Here is a 17,374-nt window from a genome sequence, read left to right on the forward strand (position 1 = left end):
ACAACAGCAGTGCAGTGCATATTGCAACCGCACGAAACGACGCAGGACGAAGAGAGGAAAGCACAGGACAAGACGCGGAACTTCAACTAAGGTTTACTACTGGAAAACCACATTTATACAGGAATCGTAATCACACCTGATAAACAGCCGACACCATCAAATAACAAAGGCTCGTGGGCGCGCGTGGCACAAGTTAGCGTCTAGATAGTTTAATTCTTTCTTGGATAAAGATACTGAAGTGGAGCGGATGCAACGGTCATTTTCTTTTTTTATGCAGTAGGCTTCAAAAATTTCCCTGCTAAGCTGGGTCGTCAGTTTTTTTAAGACAATTGTGTCGCGGAACCTGGGCGTGCAATTACTACAATGGCGACAATGTTTTGCCAGTTCCCCGCCCCCCGCCAATGATTCAACAGCGGCGCGATGCTCCTGAAGTCTGACATTCAGGCAACGTCCAGTTTGCCCTATGTAGCAATTCCCACATGTGAGGGGTATTTTGTACACCAACCCCATTTTGCAGGGAACAAACCTGTCTACGTGCTGCGATTTCAGTTACAACGTCTGAGTAGTGCTGGTTTTCCTCGAGAGATGGTCACCTCGGTGATAGAAGCCCTTGCCAAGGAAGCTCGTTGCCCACCGAAGCACAGCCCTAGTGAAGAACCGCAACGCCGGAGACCCGTGGCAATGCCATTCTTTCACCAGATCTCCCATCGCCTCAAAAAAGTGGCCATGAAATATGATGTCCCGGTGGTCTTCACTGCGCCCAAAAAGTTTTCGGGCATGTGCAATATGGTGCAGGGAAGTGGCAAAAAGAACGATTGCCGCACTAAGCACGTAGACAGGTTCGTTCCCTGCAAAATGGGGGTGGTGTACAAAATACCCATCACATGTGGGAATTGCTACATAGGGCAAACTGGACGTTGCCTGAATGTCAGACTTCAGGAGCATCGCGCCGCTGTTGAATCATTGACGGGGACAGGGAAATTTTGGAAGCCTACTGCATAAAAAAAAGAAAATGACCGTTGCATCAGCTCCACTTTAGTATCTTTATCCAAGAAAGAATTAAACTATCTAGACGCTAACTTGTGCCACGCGCGCCCACGTGCCTGTGTTATTTGATGGTGTCGGCTGTTTATCAGGTGTGATTACGATTCCTGTATACATGTGGTTTTCCTGTAGTAAACCTTAGTTGAAGTTCCGCATCTTGTCCTGTGCTTTCCTCTCTTCGTCCTGCGTCGTTTCGCGCGGTTGCAATATGCACTCCATTGTCAACCACCAACTAGCCCGCCTTCACTTGTTACATGGACAACAGCAGTGACTGAAAGCCGACACTAAGTCTACTTGCTCTTCCAGATTCGATCTCGAATAGGGGCCGTTTTCACTTCTAGGCGCGCCCAAATCTAACACTCTAGAATCTGCTGTCGTGTCCATTTAATTACTTCCCTCGAGCTTCGTATCTCCCCACAGAACTTACGATCCGGCATTATAGTAACGCATGCTTCCCCGAAGGCATCATTCCCCCGGATATAAAAAAGCAGCAAGCCGCGTTCAGCAGCCGCTCCTCAGATGCAACTATATGATTTCCAGTTTAAGAATTTAAGATTAGTGTTACATGTGGTAGCCCCACATGTCTAATAGACTAACCAGATTAACCGAATAAAGGAAGCTAATATTCGGCATTCCGTGCCTTATTTTCAGCATTTGGTTTAGTTGACGACAACGGCTTATTACTGGCAGCAATATCTGATTTGCTACCATGTTTTCAGTACCCACCCGAATTTTTTTCACTGCATTTTGAAGTAAGAATCTGCTCCCTATTTTCCGTAGGGAAATATGCAAGACAGCTTGCGATATTTGAGTAGTATATTACAATAATCATGGCTCCTTATATCAGAACTCAACAGACTTGGGTAAGATACAGCACGAAAGATCTTCTTTCCACTGAATTGCATGCAAGCTCTCTACAACGTTGGATGGATGCTGCTATTTTCACGCTTGTCTACTTTTTATCCGCTGTGCCTTCTCTCTATTGTATAATCTCTACTGTAGACAAAATCTCTCTCTATTAAAACCTGTATTGTAGACAGAACGCAACAATGGGGTGTTCTGTACAACTCAAAACCGAACAAAGAACATTTGAGGAGGATCCTCAGGCCCTTAGCCAACGTTTCGAAAACAAGACTTGTGTTTATAAAGGAGACTTATTTTCAAAACGTCGGCTAGCCGCGTGCAGCTCCCCCCTCGACTTTTCTTAGTTTTGACCTGACTTGCCTTATTGTAACTAAGGTTGTCACGCTGGGATGTTTTCACTGTTGAAGAAAGGTAGGCGGCTAATAAATCCATTAGCTACATGTAAAACTCGTACTGTTGCCCAGAAATTATACGTTGAACTTCTTTCCGCTCAAAGAGAGCTAACTGGAGAGCCTCCTTTCGTCCAGAGCTTACTCAGTACCCCTACGGCAAACTTGACGTTATACATCTTCTGAGAGTGGGTACAAAAAATATAAACATAACTTAGTGAAACCTGCGATGCCATCTTTTCTGATATTGATCACGGTGCCATTACAGACTGCAGAGGTGTTTGTATTGTGATGGGCCACGGGGAACTCTGTAGAGGAACGGTGCTCCTAGCTCATTGAAGCACGCGTGTATACCCTCTCCATGACGAGGGCTGCTCTGTCGTACTTGGCGTCAAAAGGGACAAAATATGGAGGTGAACTGCGAAGCAAGGACCTGTCGGTACTTGGAAAGCCGCATGGTAGCGCCAGTGAACCAAAGCATTAGCAGCGTTATCTGAGAAGCTGTCCCTCCTGAAAGTACAGTAAAGCATCGCACTGACCCGCCGCATTGCCGCCGGGTTGGCCACTCGTCCGTATAAAAGGCACTGTGGGCTGTTTGCCGACGCGTCTCGCTTCCCGCCATCTTGAGATGCACGTCAATAGGATCTCGCCCGATGCTGTAGGGGCACTGGAGAAAGATCTTCCTGAAAAGGCTTCTTTTAAACTTTTTCTAGCTCTTTTGCTTTGCCTTCTCCACTCCTACATGTGAGCTCCTGTCAATGTAAAAGCTCACACAAAGGAGGCAGCAGTAGTTGAGTGAAGCCGATGTTCCTGAATGTGGCACAGTTTCGTTAATACAAGCTTTGGAGTTTACTTACTATAAGTCGTCATAAAACCGTTGTTTCTCACCTATCGCAACCTTCAACTTTGCGTCCCCAGCGCAGATAAACAATTGAGAATTTTATCACTTTCTTAACGTAACGGCAGCCGAGGCGCAGAGACTAGTAGCGTACTTATCGGAATGATAACGTTCCTCGTATCGCAGTTCGATGTGTAATGAGGCGGGTGTAGTCACGTTTGTTGTACTTTATTTAAAAAGAAAAATCGAAAGGCAGGCACACGCTCTATTCCTATTTACGCAACAGAAAGGAAACGCAGCTGGACAGGCATGCACTGTTTGCGCTGTGATTGCCTTCACAGCCAGGCGTAATCGAACAGAAAAAGTGCCGTCCCTTCTCAATGTTTCAGGCACTCCTTCGTCGTTCTGTGTTTTCCCTTCCGACGAACAAGCTTCCTTTAAAGACAGGAGAAACAGCCAGTAAGAGGCCTCTTCCCGCTTCATTCCTTGGGGCGACCTTTCTCGCCATTTGTGCTCGGTGTGTTCGGCGCGCCGATGACCCTGTAGGACAAGGTGGGCCCGTAACATTGCGTGGGTGGGGCCTCAATCAGGCCGATCGTACGAGAGGAACCCGGCGCGGAGTGCGATATCGATTTCAATTCTGTTTGAGAGCCTGCCCCGCACGCTGTTCGAGTAGGAATTTTTCATCGGGCTAGGAAATAAACGAGAAAAAAAAAACGAGAAGTAAACCGGGAAGAAGCAGTGAGAATAACGAGCCTAAAACGAAGGGAAGTCCTCTTCGTGCTTTGACTGTTTTCCTTCTAAAGCGCTTCTTCCACTGCTGACTCTTCTTTTTTTCTTTTTCTCGAAACGCGATAACAAGAGCCGGGTGTACCCGCCTCCTTTTAAAATTCAATATTTCTCTTACACTCAATAGAAATTGCTTGAAAGACAGCGTCAATATTAACATAACAGCATGGTAATAGAAGCGAAAATCTTAAAAGTTGCTGAGTACTGTCGCCCACAAAAGTTAACAGGTTGCATGTTCATAGAAAAAAAAAAAAACCGTATGCCTCGCTACCCATGCTCTGGTACCGATTCCAGCTGATGAAGTGTTCTCGTTCTCGCACACTCTCAGACATTTCAGGTGATTAGCTTGCGTGACTGACTGCACATAATTTTTTTTACATGATCGGGAACAAAACATCACTACACGATGAAGCACAAAATTATCCGAATTCGTCGATATCGACAAGTTCAAGGTGAGATAAATAAACTTCGATATTTGTTTTGTTTTAGAGGCACTTTTTTACTTCATAGTGCCGTTATTTTAGTCTTGAGCGATCCAACGTTATGATCTAAATTTTCAATCTGTCGCTGATTGGCTGAGCGTTATTGCTCCCAATCCCTCCATTTCTGTTCCTGTACGGCGTTAGTCAGACTCTGTCACTGGGGCGGAGTCTTCAAGCGTGGCCGTTCACAAGGATTGCGGCTACATACACACCAAAAATGTCCGTCGATAGCAGCGCGCAGTCCACTCTCCATGTGACTAGGGCAATTACCCAATCGACCACGCACGTGTGCCCAGGTGAGGCGCCCAAGGTAATATTCCTATTTTCGGTGATGACCGTTTATTGAGTTCATGAGGGCGTGTCAGGTTCGCATCGTTCATTAAGATTACTGACGTCGATTCGACGCGACACGCGACCGCCAAATTTTCGTCAATATGCACGCTGTGTATGCGCCTTCGCCAGTTGCGTCGTAAAAACAAGCCAAACTCTACTATTAGGTCTGCGCATACGTGTCGGAGATACGGTGGTGAAATGAGAACTGCTTTCGTAATCTGAAGCAGAAAGCAGAAATAAGTAATACAAAAGGCAGTTAGAACGCTTTTTATGCAGCATCACTTTGCTTAGAAAAGTTCGAAGCGACAAGGCCGGAGAAAGTCTCTAATCTGTTCACCAAGTGAGCTTTGCAATCCTGATAGCAGTACAACAATGAAAATGCGTGTCTCCGTTGCAGTTGATGGCAAGAAGAATAAATGAAAAAAAAACATAAGAAAGAAAGCGATAATTTGGCGGGCCACTTGATGATCTATCTTGCTTCGGCTCTCTCGAAATGAATCGGTAGAACTGTGGCTTTCATTTGCGGGCCCAAATCGCTGTTGGCCTTATCGGCAGGCCTTGTGTTCATGTCCGCGATGGGACCTTGCTTTTGGTGGCTCAGTGGTTATGATGTTCGGCTGCTGACCCAATAAACGCGTGTTCGATCCCGGCAGCGGCAGCCCAATGTCGATGGAGGCGAAATTCTAGAGGTACGTGTACTATGCGATGTCAGTGCACGTTTAAAGAGCCCCAGGTAGTTGAAATTTCCGGAGCACTTCACTACGGTCTCTCTCGTAGCCTGAGTCGCTTTGGGAAGTTAAGCCCCATAAACCAACCACATTGTCCAGAGGCACTTGTTATTCATGGTATTTTTATCCTGCCTATTCATGCATTGACGACGCACGCCATTAGAAAACACTTTATTCCTACATGTGAAACATTGAGCAATGCCAGCCTTTACGAAGAAGGACCTTCTATCCTTCATTGGGGGTGTCCTTAATACTCGGTACCGAAAGGCAAGCTGGGAGTGCCTTTTGAAGAAGAGTGGCCTCGCTCATTTCAGCAGTTTTTAAATGTTTTTGTAGGCACTCAAATGAAACGCATCCAAATTCTTATTGACAACGCAGTTGCTTTCGACTGAAAAAACATAAGGCTGCACCATTTTCGCATAGCACGTAGAGTCGCCTAAAAGGCTGTGCGGCATCGACGTGGGTACCTCGAATACTTTATTGTTTTGAAATTGCAATTCTTTCGTTTGTAATCGCTTAGGCTGGATTGCCTGGTTTTGTTTTTAAAGTCACTAAACTATGATATCTTTCGCAGAATCTGACGGCTGCGCAGCATGGGATAAAATATTGTGAGTGTACTTGCTATGATTCGGAAAGGGCCTGTAAAAAGGGTGGTATGAGTGTAAAAGAAGTCTAAAACAAAAGCAGAGAAAAATCATGATTGAAAACAGGGATACAGCACGACGTCACAAGCCCCTTCACATAATGCAGCGCATGATGAAGTCAGAGATGGCTTTCTTCACAAACACGGAAGGCGTGCCTGGAAAAAAGCGAAATGGGTCCGTTTTTTTTTTCTCTTAAATTCAAAGCAGAGGATAATTTTAAGATCACGAATAATAGCGCACTGGATCTTCTATTCTCTCTAGTTCAAGCTGAAAGACCGCCACGTCTTGTTCAAGCCGAATTAATTCCTGGCCATCATCGCTTATTCACAATCGTCACCCATCGCACATTACCCGAACACTTTGACGCTGTTCGAGTCATCCAGAAGTAAGGAGACGATCTACATATGTGTGTCGCCGAAAATCACTACCGTAGAGTGTCTAATTTCCCACCTTTTGTCACAGGAAGAGAGGGCAGGAATAGACTGCACTACAGAACTGGCCGCAAGCAACGTGTTCGTGCTAAACGCGCAGTCCATGTGCTCGGCGACACATAGTGATTATTCTACAGTGAAGAAACTAGTGCGGCAGGCCTCGCAGTGTATGCTTAGAAGAATATTATGCGAAGCATATTACTAGAGCTACACTACAGCCCGTCGAGCGTGGCGGTGGAGCTACCATTGACCTTTAGCGTGACCACGTGACACCACGTGACAACATGACGTCACAGCAGAGGAGAGATGGGCTGCCGGCTCGCGCGGTCGGCCGCGGCGGTGGAGGCTCCACATCAGAGGCGCTGCAGCTGACCACGTGACGCTACAGCAGCGGTATAAAGCTGAGCTTGCCTCGCTCTCCGGGCACGATTCGGCCGCAGCGGCCGTGTATCTGTTTTTTCAGCCAGCGTCCGTCCCGGCGGACGCGGTTTTTGCGACGCGCGTCTTTACTCTCTCTTTTACTCTGTCCTCTTATCTTTCAACTCCCTTCTATCTGCCCGTGGCAGCGATGGTGGCTCGGCGTGAGCCAGTTGGCAGGCCCGTGCACTTTCCTTTTCATCCTTCTATCAGTCGCAACCGCAACCATCTCCGGGCACTTACGAGGCGGCCAGGTGTTGGGATGCCGCCTAGAAGCAGGGCTGATTTGAACGAGAAGCGAAAGCTTCAGCGTGCCACAGAGACCGATGAAGAGCGGGATGAACGTCAACCAAGGAAAGCCATGTATTACCAAGCCTAGCCATCAATATGCTTCGCATCTGACTAGGATAAACCTTAGCTAAGCCTCAGCCATTTTTGTTTTCTTAGAGCAATAATCTTACTCTGAACGAGAAAAGAGATACAAAGTTGATGTCACGTATTGATTGATGGTGTGCGCACCCATTAATTGTGCGCACCCTTTAGAGCGTGTGGGGGCAAGCCATATGATTACCCTTCTCGTGACGCTCTCTTTGCGCAGTGGTGGCACAAGACTGGGAGCTGCGCATGTGGTCCGCTCCGGGCTCTGTACCCAGAGGTGGTGCTCTGCTGGTGCGCTGCCCCGTGCCCAGCCACGTGAGTCATCACGTGGTGGTCACCGCCTGGGAGGAAGAGCACCACGGCCCGGTGCTCATCACGCCTCGGTCTTCGACGGGTGAGGTCGACCCTCCGGTTTGCAGAGTTTTCTAGTGCAATGACGGCTGTCGCTGGCAAAGGCACAGTACTCGATCTCTTGGTCGGATTGTATAGTGCGTCCTATGAGTTGAGAGGTATCTGCTACTGATATACGCAATACGCTGGCTAAACATGCACGGTACGTCTCACACGTGGAATACTTTAGTCTCTGCTAAGCGCTGTAATTGACGCCTCTGGTTGTGTAGTCACTACGCCGCGTATGCGCTTTGCCTAGGCCAATTCTAAGTACACTCTAGATTTGCTTGAAATGTTTTAATCCGCAAAGCAGGCATCTCCCAGCGCATCAAAAAGAAGAAATTATCATATTGCAGCTTTTCCGGTCTGAATTTGCTCTGAAACCGAAGCTAATACTCTTTTTATACGTGCGTTACCAATTTGGCACACTACAATGCGCAGCCGCCGCGGTGGCCCAGTGGTTATGCGACTCGGCCTCTGACCCGAGAAACGCGGCTTCGATCCCTGAAGCGGCAGTCTGATTTCGCTGGAGACGAAATACTATATGCCCGTTTGTTATGTAATGTCAGTGCACGTTAAAGAATCCCAGGTGGTAGAAACTATTGGGAGCGCTTCACTACGTTGTCGATCCCTCATAACCAGAGTCAATTGGGGAGGTAAAACCACCAAACAAAAACCAAACCAAGATAGCTTGCCATAAGGAAGAAGCTGCGGATGTTTCGAAACCAAACGGGGATAGCAAACGCTCTTCCTTCGCATGTATAAATATATTTGAAAAAGAGAAAAATAATTATTTTGGCGAGGACGAACAATGGGCAAAACAAGAGAACGCCTACTTACCCAAGGCGTATTCTGTTGAAGTAGTAACACGGGCGAGCGTAAAGAAAACCTTCATTAAGTGCGCAGCCGAACAAAAACATCTCAACATACCAGCTAGCCGTGACCGTCTGCCCGTCAAGGAGAAAACTGTTCGATCGAGCGTGAGTGACAGAAAAAGTAAAGCAAGTTTGTACTTGGCTTGATCTTGTCATATAAATCAAAGTGTAATATCATCGGAAGCGGAAGAAAGAGTCATCAGCGGGGCGGAATCCTTCCTTTCGTTACATGGTAAAGAATAATTTTATGAATACAACAGAGCATTCACTGTAAAAATACCGCATAAAAGTTACCCGTGTGCTCTGTTTCCCATTCCGCTGATTAGACTCCTCTGTTGAGTGCTGCCGTATTTCTTATCAGCGAAATTCATTAAGTGCTTTGCCAGCTCGTGTCTGCTTCCGTGAACGCTGCCACAAGGTTAATTAAATTTCCTCGAGCATTCGTTCGTTCTTCGCCCTGTCTTTTAGTCGTCGTGCTATCGTCATGAAGTGGCCTGTTTGTTTAACCCGAATTTTCCTCATTCGCTTAACTTCCGCTGTTCGGAAAGCATGATGCGCATTTACTGATTAGCTGAAGTGTGACTTAAGGGTGAACTTTTGGGCAGGAACACACTAATGCGGAGCCGCGGGACACATCAAGCGATGTGTGGTGTTTTGATGTGTTTCGGCTGCAGAGGTGTGCTGCACATGACGCAGAGCTCCAGCGTGCACGGCACACTCAACAGCAAGTCACATCTAGTTGCCGTTTAGGCAGTTCCATCCATGCACTTAGTGAGACATTACTGAAAAGAATTTGCTCCGTTCAACCAGTTTAGGCATTTAAGGGTATGACTTGGTCTCCACTACCCTATTACGAAACATTACCTGGTCTCCTGTTTTTGATAATGCCCACTAGGGAAATTCCTCCTTTATAGGTACCCTTTCACAGTTTCGGTGGATTAGGTGAAAAAAAATCAAAGCTCTAGATTACGTTTCTTCGGTCCCGGTATAAGGTATACGCGTTAGGCAGGTTAGGAAGTGGTTGTATTTCATGAATTGATTCTCAAAGCCTACTCACATTATTTCCAAGACAAGGCTGTACAGAATGCAATAATTTTATTTGGTCAATTAGGAACAGCGACGCTACGGCGGGAAAATAAACACTTGCTTGGGTCGTTTTTGAATGAAGCGCCTTATAAAAAAAGGAGCTATCTGCCGAGTCCTCTCGTTTTTTAGTGAATGCCACGGAGCATATGGGTTCAAACTTTCCTGTTTCGATTTTATTCTATGCCGCAGCGAACGAAGAGTATTGCTTCAAATCTGTAAGCTGGTCTTACTTCGGCCAATCATATTTCTCTCTTTTCTCCAAGAGCGGGACCAACGTAGTAAGTGTGTGTTGCGCCGATTGAATTAAATTGCTAATCAGAAGCTAGAACGGGCAATGGAAGTCACATGCTGACAATGGTCATAAGCTAGGTGTTACTTATGTAGGAAGGTATAAATCCTCCGTAAAAAAATAAGAAGATGCGGAATAAGACTGCAATTGCGTGATAGGTGCATCGAAGAGAAGAAATAAAAAATTATTTTCTTCCTAGCACTGCACAAATTTTTCATTTTCCTTTTAGGCGTTGTCTTCGCCACGTTCCCATGATCGCTAAGTCTACCGCTCGGGGCGAAAGATGGCACTAAGAGAACAGAATAGAAGAAGTATCATTCCATTAAACTGGTACTGTTACCATACAAACAATAAAAAGATGACGGAAAAAGAAAAAAGTGCGCTTGATAGGAAATAAAATGATTCTCAGTACTATTTCTGAGAATCGTCCATTGTACGCTAAGACGGCGCTCGAATTGGTTGCGATCCAAAAATCCGGAAAACGAATTCACGTTTAAGAAACGCGGACGCGGGAAAGCACACGCAACAAACACACTCACACGCACGAATTATGCTTCGGATCTCTGATGCTCACGAAAAGTTACCCACTATGGTGGAATTTCTGCCACAAATAGTGGCCGCTCGTTCCATAGGTTTTTGCTTGCGGAATGGGGCCATACCGTTTTCGAACGTCCACTGGCCCTCAAAAGCAATGATGTCTCGTGCAGCGAACGATTCTGCTGACAGTGGAGGTAAGAAAAAGCACTCGCAATACGAAGTTAATTCTTTAATGGTGCATAGGGTCCTTCGTGAGGCTTTAGGAGGCTCGGACAAAAGGACAGAGCTTTGCGGAAGTGTGAAGGAATCGCGTCGGTACGACGCCATGTCGCTAAGAATGCATGCAGTATCGTGGAGGCGAAAGTTAGAGTTAACCGAACAGTTGCCGAGTTTACAAAGCTGATCCACCATTGGCTTTCACTGTCCTGCGGTGTACACGCTCTGGCCATTCCCGACAGGCAAACCAAGGTGCCGGCCAATCAGAGTCCGATCTACAGCAGGGGACGCTTGTGTAGTCGACATGTGCTGGCTGACAAGAAGCATTGCTTGCACAAAGTTTTGCGTGTTTTTCTGACTGAGTATTGGTGATGTAGAACCTTGCCTGTAATCAAGCTTAAGCGATTTTGACGGCATGCTTCGAGACTCGGTATTTTACCTTCGGCTCCATTTCTGGATTCGAGTCAAGCGAATTAGGGTAGCGATCCTGTGGAGGACGGCTGTTTCAGAAAGGTGTTCGGCAATGCGAGGTTCCTAATTAGCATGCAAATTGCTCGCCTTTAATGCAGAATAGATTTGGCGATCATGTCAGCCCGTTAGGGCTTTGAATGGCAACGCAGGTGCATCTGAGTGATCTTGGCCGAAAACAGTTCACAATTAATGTAAAGTTGTGCTGTGACTACTACGGTATATATGCAGAGTGTGTACATCTGCCATCTTTGTCTTGCGTTCCTGTTATTGTTTCGATTCCTGCTTCACCAGGGCATACGAGTCGTTTAGCTATCGACTATTACTTTGAAATGGGTTGAAAGCTTTCAGGAACGTTTACGAATGGGTTGTTAACTCGGAAATTAGAAGAAAACTTGAAATTTTATTCACTCCATGCTTTGTTATTACCACGAAGTTACAAAAAATTTCTGTATTGCGTTGATTACCACTTTCTGAATGCTACTACAAGACACCGTAGTTCACGTATTAACTCCCTTTATTAGTTTTGTACAAAATAGTTCCTGGATTTAAATTTGAACAAGTCATGGTAGAGACAGGCAGAGGCAAGCTCTCTTGTGGAAACTTTGGCTCATGGACATAGACATCCTTACCGTCACTTGTTTATTGGGCGTGCGATAGGGACATAGTGACGAGGAGTGTGAGAGGTCCCTATCTGCTAACGCGTGCGTCAGAAGCAACTGCAAATAAAACTGTGACGCTAAACATGAAAGAGTTAATAGTACGCAGTTCCACGCCGCTGCGTGGAAACAAGAAAAGAGAAGCGGAAACTACGAATGAACCTAATGCTTTCAAGTGCCGAGATTTCAAAGCTTCTGAAAAGCTGTTCTTCCCCCTAAACGTCTCGGCCGCAAGCTACCATGCAGTGTTTGCAGGAAAATTAGCGTACTTACGTGACCGTCGTTCCCGTCATTCTGAATAAGAAGTGATTGCTCACGTGTGTATGGCACCGACCTTTTTTCTATGAGCGAATGGCTTTGTTTTGGTTTCTTCGCAGAGCGGTACGTGATGACGTCATCGGGCGACCTGTACGTGCGGGCGCTGACTCAGGCTGCGCGGTTCCGCTGCCACACGGAGGACCTGCTCACTCGCCGAAATCGGACGAGCGCAAACTACGCACACTACCACGCCACGGGTGAGCCATCGAAGGAGGGGAAGAAAAGAGCCGCGCCATGTGTTAAAAAGAGAAATCACTTTGTTTGGTAGCTTCGCTTTGGTCGCTGAGATGGCAACGAACTTGCCCACCACACCAGGGCCAGTTGATCCTCTAGCTGGTCCAAGGTACATCGGCACTCCAGAAAAGGATGTGTAAGAAAAGTGCGGCTATTGCATGGCGACTGGATGTTTGTAGAGAGAATCCTCTACAAACACCCTACAGTTTGCGTGAGTTTCGAGGCAGTTATGGCTGGTTGAGGCAGCTCGGATGAGATGTAGGTTGGACCAAGTGAGAGTGTGTATTATACGGGGTGTGTCAGAAAAGTAAAGATGGAAATGTCAGCGAGGCTGTGAAAAATTTTCACTTCACAAAAAGTTAACTCAAAAGCAATGATTTCGCATTTAATCATTTCTCTCTATATTTGCCACTATTATCCAAGCAATTATTTAGCTTGAGAATCAGCTTTTGGATGCGGTGATCATAGCAGCTTCCCTCCTGCCGTGTAAACTGCGTCGTTATTCTTGTGAATTCGTTATCGACGAGCGGTTTTCGAGCAAAGTGCTTCTTCAGATGAACAAAGATATGAAAATAACTGGATGCCAGGTACAGGCTGGGCGAAGCATGCTCCAAAATTTCCCACTTGAATCTTGCGAGCAGCGAGCTGGTGGCGTGCACGGTATGGAGCCGGGCAATGTCATCAAGCAGGCGCAGGCCATTTGTCAGCAGTGCCATCCGTTTGCTTTAAATGCACTGGCGTGACTGTTACAAGGTTTCTCAAATTGCAACAAAGTTGCAAATTTTTGTGCCTGGAGGCATAAAATTCTAGTTTATGAAACTTGCCTTGTTGTCTGCCAACTATTCCAAAAAATTACAACTTTGAGTTTCCAAGCAAGGTCATCAACAACAACGGATGAGCTCCCGCTCGTTTTCTAGTCATGAACATCAGCTGCACCTTCCGAGTATTCACACTTCACCAGATTGTGTTGATTCTTAGCATCATCATAAACAGCACAATTCAGTCCACCTCATGTGCGAGAGAGAAAGCTCATTCCGAATTTTGTGGGAGTCTGGATCACGGCAGATATTTGTAAAGTGTGGTACATGGTCATGCGCTAGCGCAGCGCTAAAACTGAAGGGTAGAGGGAAGCTTAACGTTCAAAACATATAACAGTGGTCTCGCCTCTCGACTGGCTTTGTAACTCACCGGAAGGCGCGTGGCGTATTCTTACTTAAGCGACACGCTTTTGTGAATCTAGTACAGATCTTCAAATTGTTAGTAATGGCAGCGTCAGCCAGACGGTCGCTGAGTGCACCACGAAAGACGGCAGGAGCAAAACGGACGAGATTACGAGGATCCGCACAAAGCGCTTTCTATTTGCACTGTCGTCTGCTCGCATGTTCTGCTGACGTAACATCCTCGTTGCTCCTCAGCTGGCAGTGTCAGACAACTCTGTGGTCCGTCATCGCACGCTGAATGACCTTCAGGCCAACTCTGCCATGACACTGCAAAAAGTATTGAGAGCAGTGTACACTACGCCCTTATGTAGCTTGGAGTAGTGCACTTGATAGCAAAAAGTGCATTTCATTCTTCAATTGACCTTAAGAACAAACACTAAGCCTCATATTCTAAAGAAAGACAGCGTTTTTTTTTAACATAACCTTCCCGGATTCAGGCTCTTGCCTAGGTAGTTATCGGTGGCTGCAGGAATGCCAGGGCCTCTTCAGGCCGGTCTACTCTATCTCGCAATCAAAAGAGTCGAGAAAAACAGGAATAACACAGCAATTAATACACTAGAAATTGAACTTATCTGCTCACCTCTATTTCAGCGTCACTGAAAGGGCTAAACCAGTACTCGCTGAAGGGTGCTCAGAAGAGCGGTAGCAGGTGCCAGGAAAAATATCGCGTCTTAACAAAGGGGTGGTAAAAATAATGCTAAAGTTTTAAATGGCGTGATAATTGTAGGCAAGGTGCAAGTTACACGACTGCATGTGCCGTGAGCCGAGGATCACGAACTAGAAAAGCAAAGAACAACACCGAATCTTGCTTTCACTTTATATCCGACTACAGCTAAAAGCGTAGTTGGTGAATTTTTTTACACTGCTGAAATGTAAAGCAGCAGAGTTTGCTCCTTAAAGCTATAGCCAGTGACGGAATACAAGGTACCTTATTTTATACTGCTGCGTTTCTAGTTAACAAAAACTTAAAACGAAGGTTATAGCCACGTGAAGTATATAGAGAAGTTGTCAATGTCTTTCCAAGCTTAGCTCAGACAAGATAAGGGAAAAAATAGGTAATTAGCGAGCGATATAACGCATTTTCTTCACACATCCGCGCTTTTATGAGGGTTTTTGCTAATCGGCGCGCCATTAGCTATACGTGTGCTAGATTCCTCTTCTCTATCTCAACTCTTGAAGTTAATAAACTGAGACGGTTCTGGAAAACGGCAGTTAGAAATTGTGGAAACAAAAAAAAGTAGAAGGAAAATGTAGAGGCGTTAATCTACTCAATAATTATAAACGCTCGTGAAGCTTACGTCTCGTTAAACCACACTGAGAAGGCGCCAGTTATGCAAAAATTATGATATGCGAGAAATATCCAGCCGCGGATGAATACAGATTTATTCTGTGGGATTAATAATTATTGTAATTAAATCAATTTAATTAATTTCTCCCCGAAACTGAAAACGACAACTACGGTAATGTGAAGCAACTGCGGACACGACCTCAGCTCGGTCGTTTCCATCTTTGTTTTGTCTCCACTTCTGTCGCTGTGTTATTTAGGTCGGACGAGGTGCGATAGGGTCAACTTTCGGCAGCTTTCCTTTGGCTATTTAAAGAAATGCATAAACTCCGCTGATTTGTTATTGAGCAACTTCTTTCTCTTGTAGTTATAGGTAGAAACGCCCTCTGCGTACACATTCCTGAGTTACGCTGCATTCGGAGTTAGTTATCCGTACTCTTGTGGCAACACGTATGAACTGAATTTCGCAAGTTTCATCCTAAATCTTGATAAGGTTATCTGAACAGATTTTTAGCAAAATTAGCCTTTGGGTTTGCCAGAGCTTCTGAGTGAGATTTTGTTCCTGTCCGCGTCTTCCTAATCTTGAATTATCATTCCTTGCACCCTTGACAGCGACAACAGTAATGTTCAACGTTTGTAAAAACGAAAAGAGTGTCAACTTCGGACTCTTGGATCTTGATCTTCGAGTAAAAAGCAACGCAAAAACCTGGATGGAAAGAGGGCTGCATAAGCGAACAGAACGTGCTTACTGCAGAAGGAAAGCACACTGCTTACAAACACGGGGGATTTCATGAAGACCAAGCATAGTTAATCCTAATGCAGGTAAATCACAAAACATGTATGGTAAAAAGATACGGCAGCTAACAGGGTCTCATGAAGGATAGCATGCTGCACGGCATTAAATTCTCGCCGTAGAAGTGCATCAAACGTTAATTTTGGAACGCAGCAGTCGAGCACTGTAGCTTGAGGTGTTTAGGTAGTGCGAGCAGTTTTACTGAAAAGTAGTGACAAACGTAATAGCTATGATCAATTACCACGTGATCATTCCTGGAAACGTTCAGACCAAATGTCTTGCATGAGAGGAAAAGAGACGTGAAACAAAGGGGAATTTGCATCGACCCTTCTCGACGCCTCTATCAGCAAAAAAAAAAAAAAGAGTAAACACCAAACCATTCGATTCATTACATTATGTTTACTCGCCCTTTTCGTCGTGAACAAAAAAGACTGATGGTTAAGAACGAAAGGCGACTTACATGAAGTTGCAGTAGAAGACAGTGATTTGACTGCCGTTGAATATCTAAAAATAAAAAGGCTTTCCAAGAAAAGTCGCACGCATTTCGTTTTGCACTGTGTTCATTTCTCTTACTCTTGTCATACACACAGAACCGACGGGGAGCCAAGCACCGTCGATAGCATTCCACTCAGGTCACGTGACCGTCGACCAGGGGCGTCCCACTGACCTCATCTGCCTGGCTCAGGGCTGGCCACCACCTAAATACAAGTGAGCCTCGAGTACCTAAACCTTGCCTGATGCTTCCAGCCAGGACACTATCATAAGCCAGACTCCTTCTTGCTGTTTACGGCTTAGTGGTGCCTGGAAAGCTCGAGCCGAGAAAAGGGAGATTATAGCAGACGGCTAGACTAAAGCCTTGAAGCGAAAGTCCATTAGCCAAGTCTTGTGTGTAGTCTTCAACTGAGTGGCTTTAAATTCTTTCTCGGTGCTTACGTGCTTTTAACCTCGTGTTTATTTTCATTCGCACGGGTGATAGCTTCTAGCTGCCGATTGCATCTACGACACTGGAAGATTATCTGTGACGAAAGCAGTTTGTTTTCAGTTTTTCTTTCTGCTTTTGGAGGCAGTAATACTCCACGGCATTACAGAGCCTTAGCATACATTGCGCACTACGCGGTGAGCTTTCTTGATACGCTACCTCGAGTCGATCCGCTCCTCCATTAGCGCAGCAAGCCCCTGAAGCATGCGATTCGTAGCAATGTGTTACGCCTTGCTCAAGTTCTCTATTTAGGGGCCTTGCTCTCTATCTGAAGCCAAAAACTTTATGGTTAAGACCACTCGAAGCATTTTGGACTTGTCGGCAAATTGATGTCTCATAGGTAAGGTAGTGCAAGGAGCGATACCGTGCACCTAGGCGTGAGATAATTGTATAAGCTACAAAACGAAACGCCCGAGAAAACTTCGAAATAAATAAAATATTGGAACGCGACGAATAGTTCTTGTTAGTGGCCTCCTTTCTCAATACTGCAGTACCCGAGAAATATCAGAAAACGGTGAGAGGTAGAAACAATAACGAACTCAACAGGAGAGAGGCGAACTAGGCAGCTTGTCGTACAGCGGTCGAGTTGATTCCAACGCGGCCGCACGTGACTCCTGCAGGTAAAAGTCCTTTAGTCTACAGATCCTAACGAGCTTAAAATACCGAGCATAAAGCCAACAAAATGCCA

The 17,374-nt window shown here is 45.8% G+C and overlaps 1 protein-coding gene across 1 annotated transcript in view; it reads left to right on the plus strand.

Annotated features, from left to right (window-relative positions):
- The window catches only part of LOC149372032 (cell adhesion molecule Dscam1-like), a 133,884-nt gene that overhangs the window by 80,394 nt on the left and 36,116 nt on the right, over positions 1–17,374 (plus strand). Inside the window, exons 4-6 of the mRNA XM_089566394.1 lie at positions 7,558–7,731; positions 12,235–12,372; positions 16,298–16,415. Coding sequence (XP_089422520.1) covers positions 7,558–7,731; positions 12,235–12,372; positions 16,298–16,415 — 430 coding nt within the window. The remainder of the gene's footprint in view (positions 1–7,557; positions 7,732–12,234; positions 12,373–16,297; positions 16,416–17,374) is intronic.

This window comes from Amblyomma mixtum, chromosome 1, assembly GCF_055824585.1.
Source record: "Amblyomma mixtum isolate Tamu chromosome 1, ASM5582458v1, whole genome shotgun sequence".
NCBI classification, from domain to species: Eukaryota; Metazoa; Arthropoda; class Arachnida; order Ixodida; family Ixodidae; genus Amblyomma; species Amblyomma mixtum.